General features: G+C 40.2%; 2 protein-coding genes across 2 annotated transcripts; one reads left to right on the forward strand and one right to left on the reverse strand.

The window, feature by feature from the left end:
* Positions 1-316: 316 nt before the first annotated feature.
* On the reverse strand, positions 317-18,158 carry mycbpap (mycbp associated protein). The gene is made up of 19 exons (XM_034104930.2): positions 17,989-18,158; positions 15,733-15,854; positions 15,432-15,588; positions 15,187-15,293; positions 14,839-15,022; positions 14,424-14,539; positions 14,181-14,331; positions 13,554-13,669; positions 9,753-9,877; positions 8,906-9,014; positions 8,151-8,343; positions 7,828-8,015; positions 7,231-7,377; positions 5,111-5,209; positions 4,794-4,921; positions 4,539-4,666; positions 4,328-4,467; positions 2,792-2,971; positions 317-522 (listed from the first exon to the last, which is right to left on the reverse strand). Exons 1-19 carry the CDS (start codon positions 18,038-18,040, stop codon positions 433-435), a joined length of 2,532 nt encoding a protein of 843 aa, XP_033960821.1. The 5' UTR covers positions 18,041-18,158; the 3' UTR covers positions 317-432.
* Positions 18,159-19,149: 991 nt separating this feature from the next.
* rasd2b (RASD family member 2b) lies at positions 19,150-20,997 on the forward strand. Its single transcript, XM_034105048.2, has 2 exons — positions 19,150-19,834; positions 20,274-20,997. The coding sequence occupies exons 1-2, from the start codon at positions 19,222-19,224 to the stop codon at positions 20,816-20,818; spliced, it is 1,158 nt and encodes a 385-aa protein (XP_033960939.1). The 5' UTR covers positions 19,150-19,221; the 3' UTR covers positions 20,819-20,997.
* Positions 20,998-24,074: the final 3,077 nt, after the last annotated feature.

Raw genomic sequence — 24,074 nt, forward strand, 5'->3', positions numbered from 1 at the left:
ATACTAAAGAAGACCATTGTCTCTGTGTTAGCTGATTATTTTCTAGAATTCTGTTGAGTATTAAACAATTGCGTTAGTGTGAGGGTATTAAAATAAATTGGTCATTAAGTCAGGGATGTGCAACTATATTTAACTTTTTGTTTTAAAACATGTTTTATAAATGATTATGGGAAGTGCCCTTTTTCTCCCTTGAGCTCCCGCCCCCAAAATGTCTGTGCACGTCCCTGGGCAGGGGCGTCCTTTGCAGAGTCAGCGGTACTATCATCATGATGTGTGAGTGTGACAGTGAGTGACACAGAATTAATGTTACGCCACATTTATGACAGAAAAATAAAAGCTGTTTTTATTTTTACAACAATATTTGGTACTGAGATACATGGATCCTACATTTGGTATAGGATGATGTATTCAGTGGGATCCTGTGCCTGCCTCTCACGTGGTAATAGTGTGTTCATCTCCCTCTTTAAGATCATCCGTCAGGTCACACAGGTTGTCCACCAGGTCTTCCATCAGAGCATACACCTGTCAGAAAGAACAATATAAATCAATGTAGGATGCTCTGTGAGACATCTTAAAAAGGCAAGTGTTGCACTTTCATAAAGTCATGAAATAAAGTTAAACACCCTGACTGTTATGGAGCAGGATCCAAAATCTCCCATAATGCTACTGGGAGGGTCCTTTGTAATAATAATAATAATAATAATAATAATAATAATAATAATAATAATAATACACTTTATTTGTATAGCACCTTTCATGCTTGACGCTGCCCAAAGTGCTTTTCAGAGTATGACAGAAAATGCCAATAAAAAGTGAGGAACATGATTAAAAACAAGGTATAAACAAACAAAAGGAGTTATATCAGTGAACCATAAAGCAATAAAACACGAACAGTGATACTAAAAATTCCAATTGCCCCAAATTAAAAAGATGGGTCTTTAATTTACTTTAAAAATTCCAATAAAGGTTGCTGTTCTAGGAACCAATAAGACAGTCCCTTCTATATATACTTTTCTCTAAACAAACCTCTCCAATTTGTAATGCAGGTGTTCTTTTAAGGTTGAGCCACAACAATTCCAATTCACACTTAACTCCTAAAGAGATTTTAACATCTCTTTAAAAATCAATCAATTTATTTCTATAATCCTAGATTAGATTTTTTTTAAATGATCCCCAATTTAAATTGTGATCAAATAATAACTTGAAACTTGCACTGAAAGGGGGTTTAACTTTAAAATGGCTGCATTTTTTAGATAGTTTGAATAAAATAATCAAGTTCCTTGAAAAAGGTTAAGGGACAGGTTCAACCCAATTTAGTTTATGATGCTGCTGAATTTCTTTCAAAAAACTCCATTTTAATAATACTAGTTCTGCAAAGCTGATCTTACAAGTTATTTTTAATCACAGCCTGAGTCTTAGACCTGGACCTTAGACCAGCTTGCTGTCATCACAATAGTTCTCAAACTTTAGAAATCTCCTCCAGAGCTGAAGAACATATTAAACAACACACAGGTTCATGGGTGTTCCTCACAAATACGCTGAACTTCATTTGGTTGCTCATTTACCTGTTAAGCCCCAAGCCTGTTTTTCAGGTTTCAGGCTCGAAAATGACATTCCCAGAACAAATGACTATATCTGCACTTCTAAAAAGGGGTAAATTAATAATCTTTTTTCTCAAAGCAATGATAAACCTGTGAGTTGGATGTAGAAAAGTCAGAATCAATATAGATGTTTTTATTTTAAAGTAAATTCAGATTGAACATAGTAAAAAAATCAAATAAAAAAAACATTACTTATAGTGAAAACCACCCTTAAATGATGGGATAGTAGACTAAAAGCTTTAGGAATCAAAACTGTAACACATAATAAGTACCCTGTATAAAGATTGATGCAAAACAAGTGAAATCTGACCTTTTTAGAGAGGTTTAGAAAAAAAGACCCACTTATTGATAAGATAAGATAAGATAAGATGAACCTTTATTAATCCCCGAGGGGAAATTCAGTTGTACAAAGCAGCAACAGGGTAAGCGTGAAAAAACAGGACAGCAAAATGTTGAGACCACTTTTTAACCGATAGAGCCAATAGAATCTAGAGGGAGGTTCCTAAATCCATCTAAACATTACCATTGGTGAATGAGTGATGCGCAGCCAGCATGCCCAAAACCGGAAGCTCTCATACACTCTCGTAGCTCTCCAGCTATATATGAAAACTACTCTTATTGACATAAATGTTATGATGGATTATCAGTAATCATTTCAAAGTGACACAGAGACATTGGATTAACCTTCAGCCGCGTTTATATATATATATTTATATGCGTTTTAATACCATTGAACACCACTTTTGATCAGAAAACAGCAAAGGTAAGACATATTTGCCATTTTGGCTACGTAAAGTGAAGTTGTGTGTTGTCTTTGCTTGTTTTCGCTGCCACGAGTTTTGGTCGCACAATGATGGAACTTATACCATTGGAATCTGTGGAATCTCAGCTTTCATATGATATCTAGTTTGTGCAGATCAGATGAAGTATACAATATTTCTACCGTGAGTTATGTGCTAAGTGCGTTAGCACTCTTTCGCTTAGTGCTAATTCAGAGGCTTGGCATTAGGCTTGTGTTTTGTTTCGGTAAAAATGGTTCATATCGTCAGGTAGCGGAGTTTCTTCCCGTTAAGTGGGTATGACACATTCATAGTTTGTTAAATGTTAAGAAGCCCTCAGACGCTGTTTCTTGCAAGATGTTGCGGGAGGCTTAACAGGTTAAAATACTGTAAGATAGTTGAAAAACTTGCCTTTGAATGCAGGAGTCTTTTGTAAATGCCCATCGCCTCCGGCTCTACATTTGGGTCTTCGATAAATTCTTGACTGACGCTTTGTGAGGTGGTATCAGTCAGCGAGGCAGTTTCCTTCCCTTGCTTTTCCTTAGAGCTTTTCGCCATGTCTTCTCTTCGTTTCCCTTTCTTTTTGCTGTCCTGTACACAAAACGGATAGATAGACAACAGACATCAGTTAATGAAATAAAATAAATGAAATAAATCTAACTTCCAAAAGAAGTTGGTTCATAGTTAGCCACATCTTACATCATGAAAACAACCTCTCACATTTCCAGTGGTGTTTAATAAATTGTTCTGTACCGGGTAGTGTATAGCTGTGTGCACCACAGATGGTGGTCCAGGGTCTATTAATTCAAACCCTGGCACACAGTTGGAGAGCTGGTGCACGTTTTCACAGTGTCCTGTTACCATGGTACCCTGTGAGTAATAGTCTGTACCTTACCTATGACTCAACCATCATGCAGGGTAGAGAATACTCAGAATACACACACACAGAAAAGACTTAATCTGTTGTCTGTTTCAAAATGTAATATTTGTTTCTGCCTTTGATGGCTGACAATGGAGACACGGATCGTTAGGAGAGAGATGTTACAGGTCCCTGGGCAGATTCACACCGAGCACTTTATTTATGTGACGACCATCTGAGTCATCAGCATCATCAAAGTTGCTCAGATTTGTGAAGAGGACCATGCAAAGTTTCTGGGCTGAGTATAATGAGGATTGGTGAAAACAAATATCTGCATTAAAAACAAATAGAAACTGAGTGAAAGTGTTTTTGCGCATTATTAAAAAAACAGGATAGGACCACGAGCATATTTTTCCACTATGATTTTTCACTATTTTGGCCAAAATAATTCAGAAAAACGTCATGAATGGGATATCTTTAGAAATTATTTCTTTTAAAAATGTAAATAATACATGTGTAATCAGTCAAATTCATCTTTAATAAACTACACTCTGAAGGAACTGTAATGATTGATATTATTATATGGGTATAGTAAACATGACATCAATATCCTTTTAATATTGTGGTAATTATATTTAAATATCATGGTTATGGTCAATACCAAAATATGGCCTAGAAATGTCAAAAATAATAAGAGTGATTCTTTAAAAAAAATGGTTACACAGTTGTTTTTGCTCCTCTTATAAATGAAATGAACCCTCAAGTGTGATGGTGACACACATGATATACTGTATAACACATTGTTTCAGAGAACCAGGCAGCAGGTGGCCTAATGTGTGGCAGCAGTCTGTAGTACCAGGAAAATGGGAGTTGTTGAATATCAGATGATTGAATGATGAACTGACAGCTCAAAGTAGTGAAGATGACTCACAGTTGGGTCAGCTGTAAGTCAGCTGAAGTGATGTGTCTTCATACTTCATAATTAAAACAAGTTTTGGATCTGCTGGCCTGCCTATCAGTGAAGAGAACATCTTATAGCAGCCCATCTATGAATTGTCAAAGGCAACAAACACCTTCTCTTCACTCACCTCCACTGATTTTTCAGTTGTTGCTGACTTGGACTCCACTTTGCTGTCCTCCTTAACTCTGGACTTCACTCCACTTCTCTCTTCTTTAGCAACCGCTCCTCCCTTTTTCTCACTCTTCTCATCTTTGTTATCAGCCATATCTGCGATGAAATAACTCAGTAGCATAAGGAATCTCCATCAATCTACATCTTATTGAAAGTCTGAGTCTCACCAGCATCAGGGATTGGGGGTTCCTCCTTTTCATAGATCCATGTGTCTCTCTCTGGAAGGCCCATAACCTCTCTGAGCCACATGGCCTCACCAGCCATGGTGTCGAGGAGTTCCCTCCACAGCTGCTGCCTGCAGGGGGAAGCACATACCACCATAACCCTGTAGACTTACTACACTATGTACAAGTGTGTATCGTGTGTGTGTAGAAGCTATGATAGAGATGGTTCATGACTCATTGCTTGTGTTTATGCCTCACCCAACAGTTCCTGCAGTTAGCTGCTGCTGCTTGAGCTGAGGAGGTTCAGAGAGCTGCAGAATCAGAGAGTTGATCCGGGCCAGGCTCTGTTCCTGAGCCGACTCATGCTTAGGTAGAGACAGAACAACCTTGGGTGGAGAACCAATGAATGGACAAATAAATATGTTGAGTTTTTAATCATGGTATAGCATTTGATAGTCAAGTGCACAGTGCATTCAAAGACGACCGTCACATTGGTTCAACCTGCTACTGTACATGTACTTTAATTGTACTAACCAAGGTTTATCATGCACCTTAACATTAAATAATGTCTCTACCTGTCGCAGTGTATCCACAGAGAGGTCCCAGCTGCTTCCTGGCTGCACTTCTTGCGACAGTCTCTTTAGGTCCTCCACTGGCTGATAAAGATACTGCAACTAAAATAATGTATGGAGTAGTTATCAATATAAGCAGTATAAACCATACATCCATACAACATCATCATAGCTACCTGTCAATCACAACGTAGCCACGTCCTAAACCACACCCTGCTTTATCATCTATTGTACATTCATTGTGACAATACTTTACACAAAATTAACATCATGCTGCACTGAAGAAAACTTCAATTACCGATTGAGACCATTACTTTATTAGGAACAAGTTTACTAAGGTAATAAATAAAGTGAAAAGTAGGGTCATTCTCTCATAGACTTCTATATAATCTGACTTGTTTTTTCACCCAGTATAGTCGCACCCTGCAGGCTCACCAGCATTGACCTCACTTTTCACTGGAGGTTGATTACCCTTGGTATCTTTAGGTCCTCCACTGGCTGATGATTGAATTAAAACAGTGTTTGGAGTATAAATCAAACACTGTAAATAAGAAGTTGACCTCGTCACTGCGATGTTGTCTATTGGTTTGTGGACTACAGTTTGAAGCCTTACGTTTGGAATTACAATGAACTTTTATGAACTGAAAACACCTTGTGGAAGGGACTCTAATGAGGACAACAAATGTGTGCCACCCTTTGTGGTGATAAAATGTGGGTTAGGGTTAGAAAGCTGCAATCATCACAATATTTGGTAATGACTTTTGAAAGAAAAGCCTTCTATTCATCCTAATTAGTGTAGATAGCCTGTAAACAGATAAATGTACTCTTAATTTGTTGTTACACTTTCCTATGTTGTTTTCAATCTTTAGCTGCCATGTCTAATGATTATATTGTAAAGTATTTTTATTGTATGTACAGCACTTTGGCTCGACCAAAAATCGTTTTAAAAATGTGCTATATAAATAAAACTTGATTTGATGTCTATTGATGTTGTCTATCAAAGCTAAGTGGGCCTTTACTACAGCCATGCTCTATATTCACTGTAGTCTAATTAGCTAAATCAGCCTCATAATTAACCCAGTTATAGCCAGGTTACTAGGACACTAGTACATGACATTTAGTACAGTGTAGTGGCAACAGTGACTAATTGAAGTTATAATCATTTTGTATCTATTATGAGTGTGATAATGGATGGATATATTTGAGTTTGTGAAGGACATGCTATAATGGGCTGATCACACCCTTGTCTTCAGTTAAAAGGTCAAGAAGAACAACACGATGGGCCCACTGGTGGATCACCTCACACCATGCAATGTGAGTAAGATTCAGGGGGTACTATATACAAAGAAACATCTCAGATATATCACTGATGTAAAACATTTGGCCATGTATTAGGGCTGCTCGATTATGGCAAAAATCATAATCACGATTATCTTTGGTCAATATTGATATCACAATTATTAAATACGATTATTCATTGACTTTGAAAACATTCTTTAAAAAAAATTAAAATAATAATTTGAACAGTATTGTTTCTAACAGTTGAATACCCTGAACTTTAAGTATAATTCAACTGAAAAACCAATACAAAAATTAAACATTTATATCTACATTTAAAGGTGGGGTAGAATTTGAAAATACATACAAAAAATAAATAAATTACCTAATTTATTTTTTCCGTTTTTTTCCGGTTGTGTATAAGGTGGGGTATGTAATTTATTTCAGAAACATTTTTTGTTATATTCCATGGAATACTCTTAACATCCCGATAGCAATGAATATATTAAATGCTTAAAATGACAATAAATACATAAAAAAATGTAATCTTTGAAAAAAGCACAACGATGGCCGACCTGCCTGTCAGCCTTCCATCTGTGCACAAACTTATCTCGTGCCCTCATTGGTCATGTGCGTGTTCGTGTGTGTTGGAGGAGGGGCTCTGTAAAGAAGTGGCAGATTTTTTCCAGTTGCGTATTTTCAAATTCTAGCGCACTCGAGCTGGTTTCTCCAAAATTACCTACCCCACCTTTAAGACCTAAGGAGGGTTTATATGAAAATAAACGCCTATAAAAACTGAAGTGTGGGATGATTTAAGGACAACATCTCCCACTTGTAGTATTTACCTTGGGGTTTTGGCGTAAAAACTCTTGCTCTTCGGTGACGTAGAGTTCTGCAGGAGAGCTGGGTCTCTCTAGGGTGCGGACCCCCCGCAGCACGTCATACACAATGGACCGACACAGTTTCTCCTTCACTATCTTTTCCAGCTTCGTCTGCTCGCGCACGCACAACAGAAACAAAGATAAAAAAAACACAGATGGGCTTCAAGAAGATCTCAGTGTCATCTGTCCTTGCAATTTGCAGTCGTACTTTCAGATAAAACTGCAACTCGTAACTATTTTCATTTCTTTCCCAATATTTAATAAAATGGCTTACATTTTTCAGACTGATATGAAAAACCGAGTCACAAAACAGTGAAAATTGCCATCCCCACTTCATAAAGTCTAAAGGAGGTCTTAAAAGTGTTGTTTTGTCAGTCCAAAACACAAATATTTATTCTGTTATAGATCAAATAAACAGAGAAAACCATGACATTTCCATATTTAAGAAGCAGAAAATAGTACTTTCAGCCATTTTGCATGAAAAATTACTTTTACGATTAATTGATTATCAAAATTGTGCAACAGTTGCAGCTCACTAAAACACACTGTAATTGTACCCACCTGTATGAAAAGCCTCTGGTCTGCAGTTGTGTCCTGCTGCAGAGCCACTCCTCTCAGAGAGACCTGCATGGAGGCACCTCGCAGCAGCACAGGGTGGGTGTTGAGCTGCCACATCTCAGTTCTGATGCCTGGCTCCTCTGACTTAAATACAATCTCAACACACTGGGTTTCGCCTGGACACATAACGCCTGGATGGGAGTGGAAACATAAAACTGGTTGAGGTGCAATAAGTACGAGCTGAAAGATAAAGTATAATGGATTGAAACTGGGACAAACAGTGTGTGGCCAGGGCTTAGCAGGTGGCTGGTTGTGTGTGTGTTTACCACTGGAAGAGTTGAAGTAGAAGTGATGACGCATTGTGTGTGATCGCAAGTTAGCAAGGCAGCATGGCACGGGAAGCTGCTGCCAGCTGTAGAAGATGGCTGAGCTGCCCTCATTGTGCAGCTCCAGGTGGGATGATGTTCTTTCTCCAGTCAGGGCCTCAAAGATAATTGTGGCACTGATTCCTACTTGTCCCTGACCAGTGAGTGATAGAGAGGGAAAAGTGTATTAATATGATGTAGGCGTCTCCAATAACAGGAAGCATGGACAGATAAAGGCAAACGGCAGGTAGAGAAACATGGAGGAAGGTGAAATTACTTGTGGTCTACTCACATGGTAAATGTAGCTTCATATCCATTTACCGCATTTATTCCATCACAGCAGTTGTGTTATCAACTCAATCTCTATTCCTTCTAGAAATTCTGTTTTCATACTGTAATTAATCACAGTCGTTTCTGTTTGCCGTACTCTTGATCACTGTCCACCTAAACTAAAGCTTCCTGATCTTTTATTCCCTAAAATGTAAGACCTCTGCAGGGAATTTTAAAATTAAAAAAAAAATCAGGAAAAATGTTGATTCATGGTAGCTCAACATCGTTCAGGGATGTTATGATGAATTTAACTAGACTGTGCAACTGGGGAAATAGGAAATGAAAGCATGTCCATACTATGAGCCTGGTAAGATATCATATTTGATATATCATGGTTTGAAACTCATTGGTGCAGACTAACTATCTGTTTTAAGGCCGCTCTGTACCTGGTTGATGGGAGAGTTTCCAGTCCAGCTAGCAAGTTGACCTCCGAACCTCAAGGCAGGAATGAGCAGAGCTTCGGTCCAAACATCATCGTACTGCGCCAGAGGATTCCTGTGGAAGAGAACAATAAATCAGGAGTACCACACGGCCAACAAGATAGAAACTAGACTGCACCTTGACTTCTGATACTATATGGATGTATTAAATTAGTTTGAATGTCATTTGAATCTGTAGTATTGTTATGTTATTTCTTTACATCTGGAATGCTGATTCTTCCCTCTGCACAAAACCAGCTCCTAAAAGGAGAACCATTGAAGGCAATCATGCATTCAAGTGTTTCTTGTTCAACTTAACATTTGTAAGCTTAGCATCAGGAAGCTGCACTAACATGAGTGACACAATGTAGTTCATGTTGAGACGTACACTTCAACATTATGGGCAACTGAGAATAAAAATGTATATGAAAATCCACCCGATTTTTTGTGATTCATACATTTGCATTTCCCTCTTATCTGGGTATTTTGGTTCATAACTCCCTCACATTTGAACCACATGTGCAGCACCTGGTTTTTATTTTAAAAACAAGTTTTGTTATTCTTTTTATGAAACAAATTAAATAATAATAATGACTCGTAAATAATAAAAAAATAATTAATTAAAAAGATGCACTGGAGATTATGACATGATTCCCATTCATTCAATTAACCCATAATATGGCACTGATTTGTGGGTAGTGATTTGTAGTGCCTTTGAAATAGGGCAAGACATTTGGCCTGATTTTGACATATTTAACCAAGCTTTGGTAAGAAATAATGGCAAATCTCTAAAAATCAACAAAGCCCAGCTTACAGGTCCTCCTTCCTCATGTTCTTGGGCTCTGTCTCGTCTTCCAGCTCCTCCAGTAAGGGACCACGACACACTCTGACAGAAGTGACAGGCGTGCTGGAGCCAATAACCTCCAGTCCATACATCTCCTGTAATAAAAGCCACACAGTGGGTGTCGGTTGTGAAGGAGGTAGTTAGCTTTGTACGCTCATTCAACATTGTGACACGGGGCATTGAAACACAATACCCAGAGTCCTTTTCAGGGTACGCACGTCCTGTCAGCGCACATCCAGAAAGTGCAGCTGGAACGGACAAAAGGAGGTGTTGAGGACGAGGTGTTGTGGAACACACAGTCCGGATATCAATGGCTAAATTAAACTTTATCAATGTGCACATACACTATCCTTAAAACTTTCCCCCCGACAACTGTGAAACATGTACTGTATATGCATGTGTGTTCAAACTAAAGAAGCAGTGAAAATATTTAATTTAGGTAAATGTCATCATTACATATTTTTTGCTAGTTGTTGGTCACATTTCTGTAAAAAGGTACATTTTAGGGTTCCTTGTCAAATATATTTGTCATGCACTTTTATTTATTTATTCAATCCGTGTACCAATACGATTATTTTGTGGGGACCCCCTTTATATGGTGTCCCTCACATTTTCCTCTTCCCTTCTTGTGTCACGGGAGCGGTGAACTGCAATGTGTTCGGACATTTCTGCATTAAGCTATGAACATGTGTGTATACTGAATTAGTTATTTCTTATTTATTCTATGCAGGGGCCGAAGTGTGAGGGCATACAATATACTGTAGTAACGACTGATTTGTTGTTCATCTGTTGTCACAATAAACGGAGATCGGCTCCAACGATATGCTGACTCAGGTCTTATCCTTCCACAACACAACGCAGACGCCACTAGTCGACACTATGTCATAGAGGATTTCTGAGTCTTTCTTCAGTGAAACAGTCTCCATTGGCCTCAGAAACAAAAACACATCATCAGCTTAGCTCTACCATTACATCATGTGACATAATAATTAAAGTGCAATCTTTTGTTCTCCTGAAGTTCAAACTCTTCTTCTTGAGCACCACTAGAGGCTATATTTTCTTCCGCCCTTTCTGTCATTCGCCCCCCTCTTCCCTACCTTTGTAAACCCTCTCCTGAAGAAACCCACTCTCAACCCGTCTGACGTTATAAACGACAGGCCTGTCTCTCTCCTCCCGTTCCTGTCTAAAACACTTGAACGCGCTGTCTTTAAACAACTCTCCCGTTATTTCCATCAGAACAACCTTCTGGATCTGCACCAGTCTGGTTTCAAGGCAGGTCACTCCACAGAAACTGCTCTCATTGCTGTCACTGAGGAACTGCACACTGCTAAAGCAGCCTCCCTCTCCTCTGTCCTCATCCTGTTGGACCTGTCTGCTGCATTCGACACGGTGAACCATCAGATCCTCCTTCGCACTCTCCAAGAACTTGGAGTTTCAGGCTCTGCACTTTCCCTCCTCACCTCATACCTCAAAGACCGTACCTACAGGGTTACTTGGAGAGGGTCTGAGTCCGACCCTTGTCAATTAACTACAGGGGTCCCTCAGGGCTCTGTTCTTGGTCCTCTCCTCTTCTCCCTGTACACAAACTCGCTCGGATCTGTCATTAGCCCGCATGGTTTTTCATACCACTGCTACGCTGACGACACCCAACTAATTCTGTCCTTTCCCCGCTCAGAGACCCAGGTCGTCGCACGCATCTCTGCTTGTTTAGCTGACATCTCTCAGTGGATGTCTGCTCACCACCTCAAGCTCAATCTTGACAAAACTGAAGTGCTTTTCCTTCCGGGAAAAGATTGTCCCTCTCTTGACCTAACTATCAACATCGGCCCCTCTGTTGTTTCCCCGACTCAGACTGCAAGGAATCTGGGTGTTATCCTAGATAACAACCTGTCGTTTACTGCAAACATCGCTGCTACAACCCGCTGCTGCAGATACACGCTTTTCAACATCAGGAAGATACGCCCACAGCTGACCCAGAAATCGACGCAGGTTCTGGTCCAGGCTCTCGTCACCTCATGCCTAGACTACTGCAACTCCCTCCTGGCTGGTCTGCCTGCATGTGCCATCCGACCTCTGCAGCTCATCCAGAATGCAGCGGCTCGTCTGGTCTTCAACCTTCCAAAATGTTCCCACACCACGCCGCTCCTCCGCTCCCTCCACTGGCTTCCGGTAACTGCTAAAATCCACTTCAAGACACTGGTACTTGCATACCATGCTGCGAATGGATCTGGCCCTTCCTACATCCAGGACATGGTTAAACCGTACACCCCAGCACGTGCTCTACGCTCTGCATCAGCCAAACGGCTCGCTGCACCCTCGCTGCGAGGGGGACCCAAGTTCCCATCAGCAAAAACACGTGGGTTTGCTATCCTGGCTCCAAAATGGTGGAATGAGCTCCCCATTGACATCAGGACCGCAGAAAGCTTACACACCTTCCGGCGCAGACTGAAAACTCATCTCTTTCGACTCCACTTCGAGCGATAGAATGACTAACAAAGAACTGCTAACAGAGCACTTATATACTAATAAAGGACTGGCTTATCTAAAGCCAGTTGAGTAGCACTTGAAACGATTGGCTCTTTGAAACCTGATGTTCTTATATGATTCTGTTTTCTTCAAGGTTGTGTCTTCCTGGTCGAATGTACTTATTGTAAGTCGCTTTGGATAAAAGCGTCAGCTAAATGTAATGTAATGTTCCTCTCTCTCGTTACAGCCCCTCCCTCTCCTTATTATCGCTCTCCTGTATGTCACGAAGCCACGGACCAGTCAGCTGCTGACAAGACAATCTGTTTCCTCCTGTGTGTTTGTCAAGAGGCACTTCAGACCCCAACCCCCACTCAGCATCACACATCCACCAGCCCGGCAGAACACACTGCTACCATTTCCTCTAATGTCACGGACACAATGTGTGTGTGTGTGTGTGTGTGTGTGTGTGTGTGTGTGTGTGTGTGTGTGTGTGTGTGTGTGTGTGTGTGTGTGTGTGTGTGTGTGTGTGTGTGTGTGTGTGTGTGTGTGTGTGTGTGTGTGTGTGTGTGTGTGTGTGTGTGTGTGGAGGGGAGGTTGGGTAATGCGTAATGCAGACCCACCATGGGCGCACTCCTCCTATCCATCGTTACCTGAAATATACAGGACACCTGCTTTCTCAGCACACATGCGCATAGGGTGACGTAACCCTGCACATCTTTTCAGTGCTACTATACAACATGCTCCAGACTTCATATCTGGACTCAATGTGAAGGCTCCAGTTCCTCATTAATCTCATCATGCATGTGTGTACTAACTGTACTTTTTACAGGTAATAAGATACACCATCACATAATTGCTCAAGAGTATGTAAACTGGTTTGTGTGTGTGTGTTCATGCCCGTGTGCAATTTGCATTAAACATCACACTTTTTTCAGCATCATAACCCAGTTAAATTCTGCACAAAGATATGGTGCATATATTTTTTAGGTTCAGTGTACGACCTCAGAGGATAATCCATGTCCAGCTCAAACAAAAGATCCAAGTCTGAAAAGGTCATCAAGTCACCCTGTTATCCTATTATGTTTGGGGAAATTATCAGTATAATCATAAGAGCAATTAAGTTATTGCCAAAACGATGTTATTGTGAGATCACAGTGACCTTGACCATGTGACCACCATAACCCAATCAGTTCATCCTTGAGTCTTAATCGATGTTTGTAAGAGATGGAAAGTACTGTAAAAAACTGCCTGGTGGATTCAAACTTCTGTTGCAATTATTTTGCAGTTGTGTGTGAGTTGTGTTACCGGCTTTTTGATATGCATGTCCTGCAGAAGCTCCCCCAGCTCCTGGCACTGGTGCTGCAGGTAGGTGCTCTGGTCCCAAGTCCGAGACGCTGGACGAGTCTCAGCAGAAATAATTCCTAGAGAATCAAACATTTTCCACAGAGAGATTTATTATTAGAGTTTATTCCGAGTAGTCCCCCAAAAAAGAGACAATCACTCATCGTTACCCGTTATACATCAGCGGCTGCAACTGCAGTGGCACACTGTTTTCAAGTTGTCCGTCTGTACCATTCTTAACATGGAATTAAATGAAACGCCTGGAGGGATTTTGTTCAAATGTTGCACAACGGATGCCTTTTGGGACAGACACGAATGACTTGACTAGTTGGCAGAGGCAAAGAACCACGAGGCATTTTTGTATTTTTCTCTTTTTTTACTTTGGTGAGCATTTGTTTTATGATGTTTCGGGATTATCCTCAACGCCAAGTGTGGTTTTAAAAAATGTGTCTTCAGGGGGAAAATTGGACATCTTGAATGTGATTTCACTTTTCACACTTTCACACTTTTTAGAATGTTGGGCCAACTGGATGTTCCAAGCGAATGCACCATGAGAAGAAACAGTTTGAAGAAGGAGGTTTCTGTGTGTACCTGATTCCCGGCGTACGCTGCCCGGTTGTGCTACGTGTGTGACAGGTGACCATCTGCCCTGCTCCGTCTGAGTCAGAGTGGCTGCGATGCCACTCATTTCATCTCCAATACGCTGTGGGAGGCTCCAAAACTCACTGCCCACACGGTAACCCTAAGACATAGATGTAAAGACACGTGAGTGAAGAAGCCGCAGAGAAAATCAAATCAAATAGGAGAGGATTCTGACTCAAATGTGTGTCATACATATCCAGAGTGGATGAGAGGCATGACTCGGTTTAGAAACTCCCTCTGCTCCTGAGTTTCTCTGTAATGGTTGGCTTGGTTCATCAGTAAGCTCTCGACCGGCCTGTCGAGCATGTCTTGAGAGAGTTGAACAGAGCAGCAGATGAATAAAGAGATGGGAGAAAAGGTATTTTGGAAATCAAATATGAATGTATACATGAGCAAATATCTTTAATTTGAAGTATGCATCTAAGAGATGTATTCATCAACTCCTGATTCAGTTCAAGTGTTTTTCATTCAATAATATATTACCTCTTGTTAATGCTTAGACAAATGCGAGCTGATTCTTTTTTTTTTAGGTTGCAAGCAGGCAGAACTGATTATGCAAGTGTGATGTATTTCTGGTGCAGGTTGCTGTACAGTGCAATCCGCTCACCAGATAAGAGGTCCTGCTGCCGTCTGCGCTGCGTCATGTGAGCCTGCCAGTGCTGCAGGGCATTGCTCTGAATGTTTCTGCAGCCTGAAGGGATCCCACGCCCGTCCTCCACAGCCTCAGACCCATGTCTCTCTGGGGCCTCAGATGGAGTGTATTTCCTGGACTTTGCTATTCGCTTCACCAACTGGATAGTGGAAAAAAGAAGGAAGGAACCAGAGTTGGCTTGTGCAGTCAACGGTTTCTGTTTCGTTACATCAGTTTACAGAATGAGCTGTATTTGGTTGCCCGATTTGAAATACTATATGTTAAAATGTAAATGCTGTTTCACTTTGTCTCATTATGATATACCTCTGTCTCCCCTTTGGCTTCCAAATAACTTTGGAAATCCTCTAAAGTACCCAGAATGCTGTGTGGAAGAACCATCTCTTGGTCATCAAAGTTGAACCCGTCTGATCCTGAAAAAAAAGAGTATTGGAACTAACACTGAAAATAACATTAATTTCAGCATTAGGATACAAATTCTGAACATCTTTCTCACGACAGTACACTGTACAATGTGTTATTGTTCATGAGGACAAATGAAGACGACCAACCTGTGCAGTCTGGAGGTTGAGAGTCAGGGTCCTGATTCACTGGATGAGTCGCTGGCCCCTGCGCAGTATCACTTGCTCCTTCAGCTGGCTGTGTCTTAGACACAAGAGCCATGTGAGCTGGTTTGGGGCGGCCCTTCGGTGGCTTAGGTATATGAATCTACAGACATAATCATATTGTCAGTAACATATTCAACTGCTATAAAACACCCTTGGTGCCACACAAACATGATTTGTATTTTTGGGGGAGCAAAGTTCATTTCAAACTCATAGTAAATACTGTAAATGGATGAAGCGGGTTTACTTTATTGATGTCCTGTGGCTGAAAGGACATGGCCTGGAGTTCACAGTCTTTAAGAGTACAGATGTCGGGCTGCTCAGAACCCAAGATGTGCAACTCCTCTGATGGTTTCAGCTTCTTGTTCTCTAGAGGAGAGAGTCAAGATATAAACTGGAAAATGGGAACAGTCATTCTGAGTGCTCCCACACTTCAAGTCTCGTGGTAATCTCTCCACACAGAGACTATAATGTTTCATGTTGCTTATCCCTAATTCTTACATTTTAAAAAGTGAGAGAAGCTTTACTTCATTTGTGCAGAGTACATAAGTGGTCACAAACTCACAGCTATCGCCCTGGAACACTGACATGGTTATGCAATTCTGTTCATTTCTCTGAATATAGTTTCCATGGCCACAACAACAGTGAAAGATCCTTGGCTTTTGTAAGTGTTTTGCTTCACTTCCTCCATGTTGTCAGTCTCAAACTAAGTGCAGTTTCTCACATAATGGATTTGATTTGCCAGCAGCAAAGCCCTTGCCCTTATCCAAAGAAATTGCTGCTGCAATTCTATATGTTTTTGCAAAAGAAACAGCCAATGAAACACCTTTTTTTCTGACCATTATTCTTATGTACTTTCTCCCTAAGAGAATGCAACACATGCTGCCCAAGTACTCAGCAGTTATTTCCACATGTATGCTACCTTTTACTTCGACTACAGTACATTTTAGTTGAAAATATCTTCCAATTTTCCACTTAGACAACTTTACTAGTTACCTTGCATATCCCGATTAATCAAAAAAATATATACAAAAATTACATTTTAAATATATAATTATAGGCTAAGTTTAGATAAATCATAAATGGTCTGTACAATAATAATCATAATGTATCTTTTTCCATTCATAAAACAAACTACCAAAGGAGTTTTGGGACTAAAGTATGGTATCTGAACTCTGATTAGCAGAGGTGGAAAAAGTACTCGGATCAAAAGTAAAAATACCACAGTGTAGAAATACTCTGTTACAAGAAAAAATCCTGCACTCAAAATGTCACTGAAGTAAAAGTACAAGAGCTAAACAAACAAAACAAACAAACAAAGTCGCTGAGAGGTTTGATAGTGTGTGACACGCTACAACAAAGCACTTGCTGAGATCAAAAACTCTGTTTAAAAATAATGTAGATGAATGAAATCTGGGATGATCAACTTATTTTCCTTGGACATATACATTGCTATAGTAATCAAACAATCATTAAACTTGCGGTCAACACAAAGTACAACGACCCTGTGTCACCCTCTCTTCCACACACGCCTCACGCAGGTGAACAGGAGTATAATGAGTGCCGCCATGTGACCCAAGCCAACCAATCAATAGTGATCAAACAAATATCTTATATTAAAACAAAATGCATTGCTATACACGTTTCATGGCTCCTGCAAGAGCATTAGAATCAAAATATACTTTCTAAAAGTAAAGTACTCGTTTTGCACATTGGCCCATTCCAGATGTATATATATTATATGTTTTGATCATAATTATTGATCATTAAAGTGTTATCAAAGCTGGTAAAGGTGCAGCTTGTTTCAACTTTATACTGCAGGGTAGATTGTGATTTTACTCCAGGTGTAATAAAGCCTTATTTAATTTTTGATTATGTTTCACATCATTAATCCAAATCTGCAAGGGATCTAAATAAATGTAGTGGAGTACAAGTACATTATACCTCTGAATTGTAGTAGGGGAGCAGTATAAAGTAGTACGAAATTGAAATACTCCAGTAAAGTACAAGTCTCTCAAAATGAACTTAAGTTTAGTTACTTTACACCAGTGCTGATTAGTTCTTCTTCAAGTATTAATGGACACAGTTACTGTCAGCGGTAGGAAGTAACTAAGTACATTTACTCAAGTACTTAAGTACAATTTTGAGATACTTGTAGGCCTACTTTACTTGATTATTTCCATGTTATGCTACTTCTACTCCGACTTCTAAATTACTTTGCAGATTTGGATTAATGATGTGAAATATAATCAAAATGTTTGAAGGCAACACTTTCATTTAGGAAGGACTTAGTTATCTACATTGTGGTTTCGCTACTTTAACAAAAGTCAAAGTTCTGAGTATCTTTTCCAACAAAATAAAGAGAGGCACAGCTTCATTTTCGCTGTTGACTTCAGTGCAGCTCCTGAGCAGGTGGAGGGGTCATGGTGCTGCAAACGCTTAGCTCGTAGAGACATGGACAGGGGGGTAAAAGAAAGACACAGAAGTGTGTGACATAGCCTACCTGCAGAACTTAGACGCCTGAGCCCCTTACTCACTGACTCGCCGTAATTCATTTGTTCTCACTGCCGTGAAAGTTTCGGTAAACTCATGTAGCGTTGTTAGCTAGCAGTGCTAACCAAGCTAGCGCTGCACCTCAGCGTCAAGTATGTTCTCTCTATTGGTAACCATGGTCACCACGACGCTTCAAAACAAAGGAGGAACAGATGAGTTTGTTAACAAGATGTGAGTTTTATATGACAGTATTGCACATGTGTTTCCGGTTTATTAAGTTATTGTAACATAAAGGACCCTCCTAGTTTCTATCACCACACAGATCAAACCTTAATCAGCCTATTAGGGACTGTACCACAGAGTCAGACTTTTGGTAATGACCTTCAATTATTATGTATTTAATTATATTTGGTTATTTTGATAATGGCATCAGTCTTGTTGTTTTATATGCAAAATTCCATATTAGCTACTAACACATTTGCCTGTCTTGCCTGCTTCAAGTCCTACCTGGACACACTAAATAGGTCTACTTCACAAACTCTAAAGCTGTGAAAAGTAGAGCCTTATGTAATTAATTTGATTTCTAATTCATTTTTCTTATATTGTGTTTTAGTTTCAATTTTGGTTTTGTATGGCTGCTTTTCGGTTCTGTGTGCAAAGTTTAATTCGGGTAAATAACGTTTTAAAAAGTATTTTATTTCTTTCACATGTTTTCTTTCTTTTCTCTTAAGCAATAAAATAGGCTACCAAAACAATTTAAAATGAAAGGGAACAACAATAGCCTAAGTTGTCAGAAGTCAGAATGTTTCATGGAGAAAAAAAATGAGCCATGATAAATAAGCATATTCATTTTGATAAATTAACCTATAAATAAGCTAATACTGTAATAACAATAACCAAAAACAAACATAATCATGAAATAATACATTGAATGGTTGTTTTATTAATAATAAATGATAATTATATAACAATCAAACATGGCAAATGTAAATCATGTGTTATAATTTATACGCTGAGTACTATAGCCCTATACTGTTTCCTCAACACACTGTTCTCCTGAGGAACACAACAACCCTCTCCATGACCATGAGCATGACGCATGAATCACGGGGTTGAGGATGGCTCATATAAAGACAACGGGCATCAGCCTTTGCACAGAGACAAGCTTGAACAAGCCGATAACGTCAGCTCTCACAATCTGTCCACATTGTTGAGCCACGGGCTGGACCTAGGCTATATTAAAATGATGGAAAGAGGCAGCATCTCTACCGTGCCACAGACCACCTCTCTGCCTGTGGCAAACCAGATCAGCTGCTCCATAGATGCTCCCCAATTTCATGGTAATATGGACGAGAAGGGCACCGGCACCTCCAAAGTCTTTCTGGCTTACAAAAACGCTTCACAGCACCTGAGTTCATCGGGAATCAAAGCAGGTTTGGGGATACTTAAAGTGGCCACGTCTCAGTGGAAACAGGAGAAGAAGACGCGTTCAGGGCCACCTGTTAGGCAACTGTCCACTGCCAACAGCAGCCACCCCTGCAAGAGATCCCCCCTGGATCAGTTGGCAGCTCTGGTTCTGCACGGTAAAAGCCGGCAGCGCAAGATTGGCCAAGAGCAAGCACCGACCAAGCCTCAGAACTGTAAGCGCATCGTGGTTCTTGGTGCGCCAAGGGTCGGCAAGACGTCCATCGTTAGAAGATACCTTCGAGAAGGATTCATGGAGGAGTACAATCCCACCTCCGAGGATTTCCTCAGGAAAATGTTTCGCATTCGTGGAGAGAGCTATCAAATTGACGTTCTGGACGCGTCCAGGGAAAGGGATTTTCCAGCCAAGCGGCGGCTATCTATCCTTACTGGTGCGTGTTATAGTCTCTGGCCTGACACAAGTTTAGATTTGTTTTCAGTTTATATATTTTCCAAAACCATAACAGGCGAATCGTTGCAGTTTGTTTGTGCATGCGTAATTCAGCCACATCATAGACCCATATGCATGACATTAATGCACACAGTGTACAATCTTGCTTTTTATTGCTGCAAATATTTTATTCAATTATATTTCGAGGATTACAACCATATTCAATACTGCTATTTGTTTTACTATATATTTTTTAATATGTGTTAATGTTATTATAGTTTTCTTCAAATAGTTTCTATTTGTGTGTTATCTTATGTGTGCACCATAACCAAATTCATCATAAGTGTTACCCTACCTGGTAATAAACCTGTTTCTGATTCTGATTCTGATTCTATCTCTCACATCCATATTATCCAACTAATTTCTTGTCTTTAATGCAGGGGACATTTTTCTCCTGGTATTCAGTCTCGATGACCGGAGCTCTTTCGAAGAGGTGTGTGCCCTACGAAAGGAGATTCTGGCCGCTAAATTAAAGCTCACCAAATCCTCTGTGCCAGAGCATTGCGCACAGCCGCAGATTCCTCTGGTGGTCTGCGCCAACAAAGTGGATCTCCTGGAATCAGAGAGAGAAATATCTAGGGAAGAAGTGCTCAAATCCCTCGGCGATGAATGTGCATATTTTGAAACGTCTGCAAAAGAAAGCACGAATCTGGAGAAAGTGTTTGAGACTTTGGCAAAGCGAGGCGGGCTTCCTACTGAAACTGGGCCATCTCAGCACCGCAAACTGTCCATGCGTTCGTACCAGGCCATTCGGACAGGCCGTGTGCCCGGGAAGGTCAGCAAGACTCCGGGGCGAGATGATGCCTTCGGCGCCCTGCATCCTCTGGTCCGTCGGCCCAGTTTTACCACGGATCTCAGACAAGTCCTTGGGCCACTTACTGCAACCAAGCCGGGGAAAGCACTGGAGAAATGTCCGATTCAGTGAGAGACAAGAATTGTAACAGAGCGGATAAAACAACGAATTAAGCACTGATATTATTTAAATATAAGCCATTATTCCTATCTATAATCACATTAAGATGATGTTTTCAAAATAAAATATGTTTTAATAGCACAATGGCTGGCCTATTAATACAAGAAGCATACATATACAATGACTAACTATGAATCTATCGTGATATTGTGTGTGTGTGTGTGTGTGTGTGTGTGTGTGTGTGTGTGTGTGTGTGTGTGTGTGTGTGTGTGTGTGTGTGTGTGTGTGTGTGTGTGTGTGTGTGTGTGTGTGTGTGTGTGTGTGTGTGTGTGTGTGTGTGTGTGTGTGTTAACCTAGAGTCACGATTGCCAGAAGTTCTCCTCTGGATTCCCACACATCCTGAAAATAGGATTTCCACTGCTCTCAAGTCATACAGGGATTTAGTCCCTTTATTTATCAGGATCCCCATGCAGCTCATCAGCTTATTTTCCTCGGGTCCACATAAAACATGACAACACAATAAACACAAAACGACCGAATGACATTACAATGATGAAAGTTTTCCAGCAAACAGAACATTTTATGTTTATGTTCATGAATACAAGCGTTTCCTGAAAGGCGCTATAAAAATATTATATATTATTATTATTATGAATAGAAATAAAAGTTTAAAAATTCATTTTCTTGTAATGAATGTCGTTTGGCTTATAGTGTTTATTAAAAGGGCACTTATAACACCTTTTCTGGTGTCAACTTGTTTCTGCTGTGTGTGAAGCATTTAGTGAAAGTTGCCTGCAGGTACAGTATATGCATTTCCATTGCCACTGCTTTACAGACCTTATCCCAACCTACGTTTGAAAAGAGTTACAGAGTTTGGCCCCAGACCCCTAAAAACAGTGATAAAAGGGTTAACACTAAAAAAAAACTTGAGAGTAGTTTCTTCATTCACATAGCTCTAGCTGGGTGCCATTATAAAGCAATGTGATGTGAACATGTGAGTCATTATGACTGAAAGCAGCAGAACAACGCTTGCGTCATGATGCAGAGGCGAGAGATGTAGGGATGACAAATGAAACCAAGTCTTTCGAGTAAATAGAACCGTTTGCAGAAAAGTATTAGACTCTCCAGTAAAGGGGATATTTAGTGCATTAATGAAATGTTTGAATATGCGATTTAAGGGAAGATTTGTACTTCACATCTGCTGAAGCAACACAGTCTCGCTGACTGTGTTGGTTGAAGTGCTCACTTATCATCGGCTTCAATACAAGTACTTCAAACATTAATTTGTGTGCTTTATCATCCTTTCTTAAAACTCACCAGATAGATGCATTTTTTTAAAGTGACAACACCTTTTATGGAATAAATATGTTCAAATAAATTGTTTAATTTAAAGCGGTGTGGTTAAGCTAAATTGCTGCTTGATTATAACGGTTGCTGCTGTCGCGTGAGAAAATTCACATTGCAGGTAAGAGGATGCCATTATCACCACACACACACACATACATGGGTCTACACTGTGCCCAGAGAAGATAACAGCTTTGCCTCTGAAACGTGATTCTGTTTTTCTACTACCTTCGCTGGAAAATGTGTTGTTCTGCCAAGGCCGCTCACAATTGAAAGCACCCTGTTCTACAAACAAAATGTGTTGCTTTGGATTTTGTAGATGCCATCTACGTTGGTCAGTGAGTAGAGTTTTGATCAATAGGAAGATCAACAGCTGTGTATTCAGCTTTTGTAAATGTAAAATAACCTACATGTTTGTCTAATCGTCTCTTTCACTGATATTTTATTTTTGGTGTGCCATTGGACTGGGTTGTTAAGTGATGTTGAAGTAGCCCACTGAGACACATTGGACTATATAATAGTGCAGCTGCTTTAAGATTTCATGTCAGATAAAGCTAATGATTCAGAACAGCCACTACGGCTTTCATCACATCTTGTTGGACTTACAGGAGGGAATATGAGTTTGTTTACACCTATGGTTTGAAGAGTTCTGTCCATCAACAGTACAATCAGTGGCTTGTTCACAGCAGCTGGGGAAAAATCATGCCAAGTAGAAAAGACTGAAGGAGACAGGCGGCTTGTCACGCAGTCAGATGACAGAGAAATGGAACACAAATGCGCAAGCAAGCACCTGCCACCCGTTCTGGCTTTTCTTGTTTGGCCTGATCAGTGGATTGAGGCTATGGTTTGCCAATTAAACTACAGATGTAGCGCTTCATTTCAGACGCCTACCCGTGCGGGTCCGTGATCTGCACAGGGTGGGCCCCTGCTGAAAAGGAAAACCCCCCCCGCAGGACTTGATACGCCCCCTTGATAAATAAATGTAATTTTAATGAAACCAGCTGCAATGGATCATGGATCCACCAGGGGGAGCCGTGAAAAGCTGCCACACTGGAACTCATGTGAAATAAACAGCTGATAGATCTACAGCAGTGTTTCTCAAACTTTTTCATACCAAGGACCACTTAACCAATAAAAAAACACTCGCGGACCACCTAACTCCACAAATATAAAAAAACACATGGTTTTTCTAGAACAGATTACAAATCGCCTGAAACTGGTACAAACAGGTGGCAACATGTGTGACGAAGGTGTTTCGCTGGGCTATATCATGCAATCGAAAGTGAAACTTAGGCTCGCTCCATTGCGGAGATATTCCAGTGCGGACAACTTAAATGTATTTATTTATTTCAAATGTGAAATGTTACCAATATACTCACGGACCACTAGAGGGCGATCACGGACCACCAGTGGTCCGCGGACCACACTTTGAGAAGCACACAGGTATCTGATCGGATATTTGTTAAGATCCATATGTCACGGATAGGATCATATTCTGTGCTAAATAAGAGACATGTAATCATTTACAAAACATCACCATGTTTTTATTTAACAAAATAATGTTGTTTAATTCACGTTGGCGTAAGTACAAAACCATCGCTATGTTTTTAGATCAGGAAATGCAGCCCGGCTCAAACAAACGATTTTCAATCATCATCCTCACGATCATTTAATGTATCATATGTTCGCGAATTGAAATGAATGCACTAATACATGTAGTTTAATCCACGTGAGTTTACAACAACAAAAATAATCGCTTTGTTTTTATATCACATCCGACCGGAGGATCAGTACCGATCATCCTAATCCCACGGGCAAACAATAATATGTACAGTGTTAATAGTTTACTGTATTAGTGTCTAATATTACTGCTATAACAATCACACATTGAGTTGTTAAAATCAGACTGGTTTTTTTTTTAAAC

This window comes from Pseudochaenichthys georgianus, chromosome 1 (assembly GCF_902827115.2).
Source record: "Pseudochaenichthys georgianus chromosome 1, fPseGeo1.2, whole genome shotgun sequence".
In the NCBI taxonomy this organism is placed as follows: domain Eukaryota; kingdom Metazoa; phylum Chordata; class Actinopteri; order Perciformes; family Channichthyidae; genus Pseudochaenichthys; species Pseudochaenichthys georgianus.

What these genes read in the sequence shown, in the direction of transcription:
- mycbpap (XM_034104930.2), bottom strand. Translation starts at nt 18,040, where the DNA reads ATGAATTACGGCGAGTCAGTGAGTAAGGGGCTCAGGCGTCTAAGTTCT. An exon ending in GAAACTCTCCCATCAACCAG is followed by an intron (nt 8,344 to 8,905) that starts GTACAGAGCGGC and finishes CTCACTGGTCAG; the next exon opens with GGACAAGTAGGAATCAGTGC. An exon ending in ACCCCCAATCCCTGATGCTG is followed by an intron (nt 4,468 to 4,538) that starts GTGAGACTCAGA and finishes ATTTCATCGCAG; the next exon opens with ATATGGCTGATAACAAAGAT.
- rasd2b (XM_034105048.2), top strand. Translation starts at nt 19,222, where the DNA reads ATGATGGAAAGAGGCAGCATCTCTACCGTGCCACAGACCACCTCTCTG. An exon ending in GCGGCTATCTATCCTTACTG is followed by an intron (nt 19,835 to 20,273) that starts GTGCGTGTTATA and finishes TCTTTAATGCAG; the next exon opens with GGGACATTTTTCTCCTGGTA.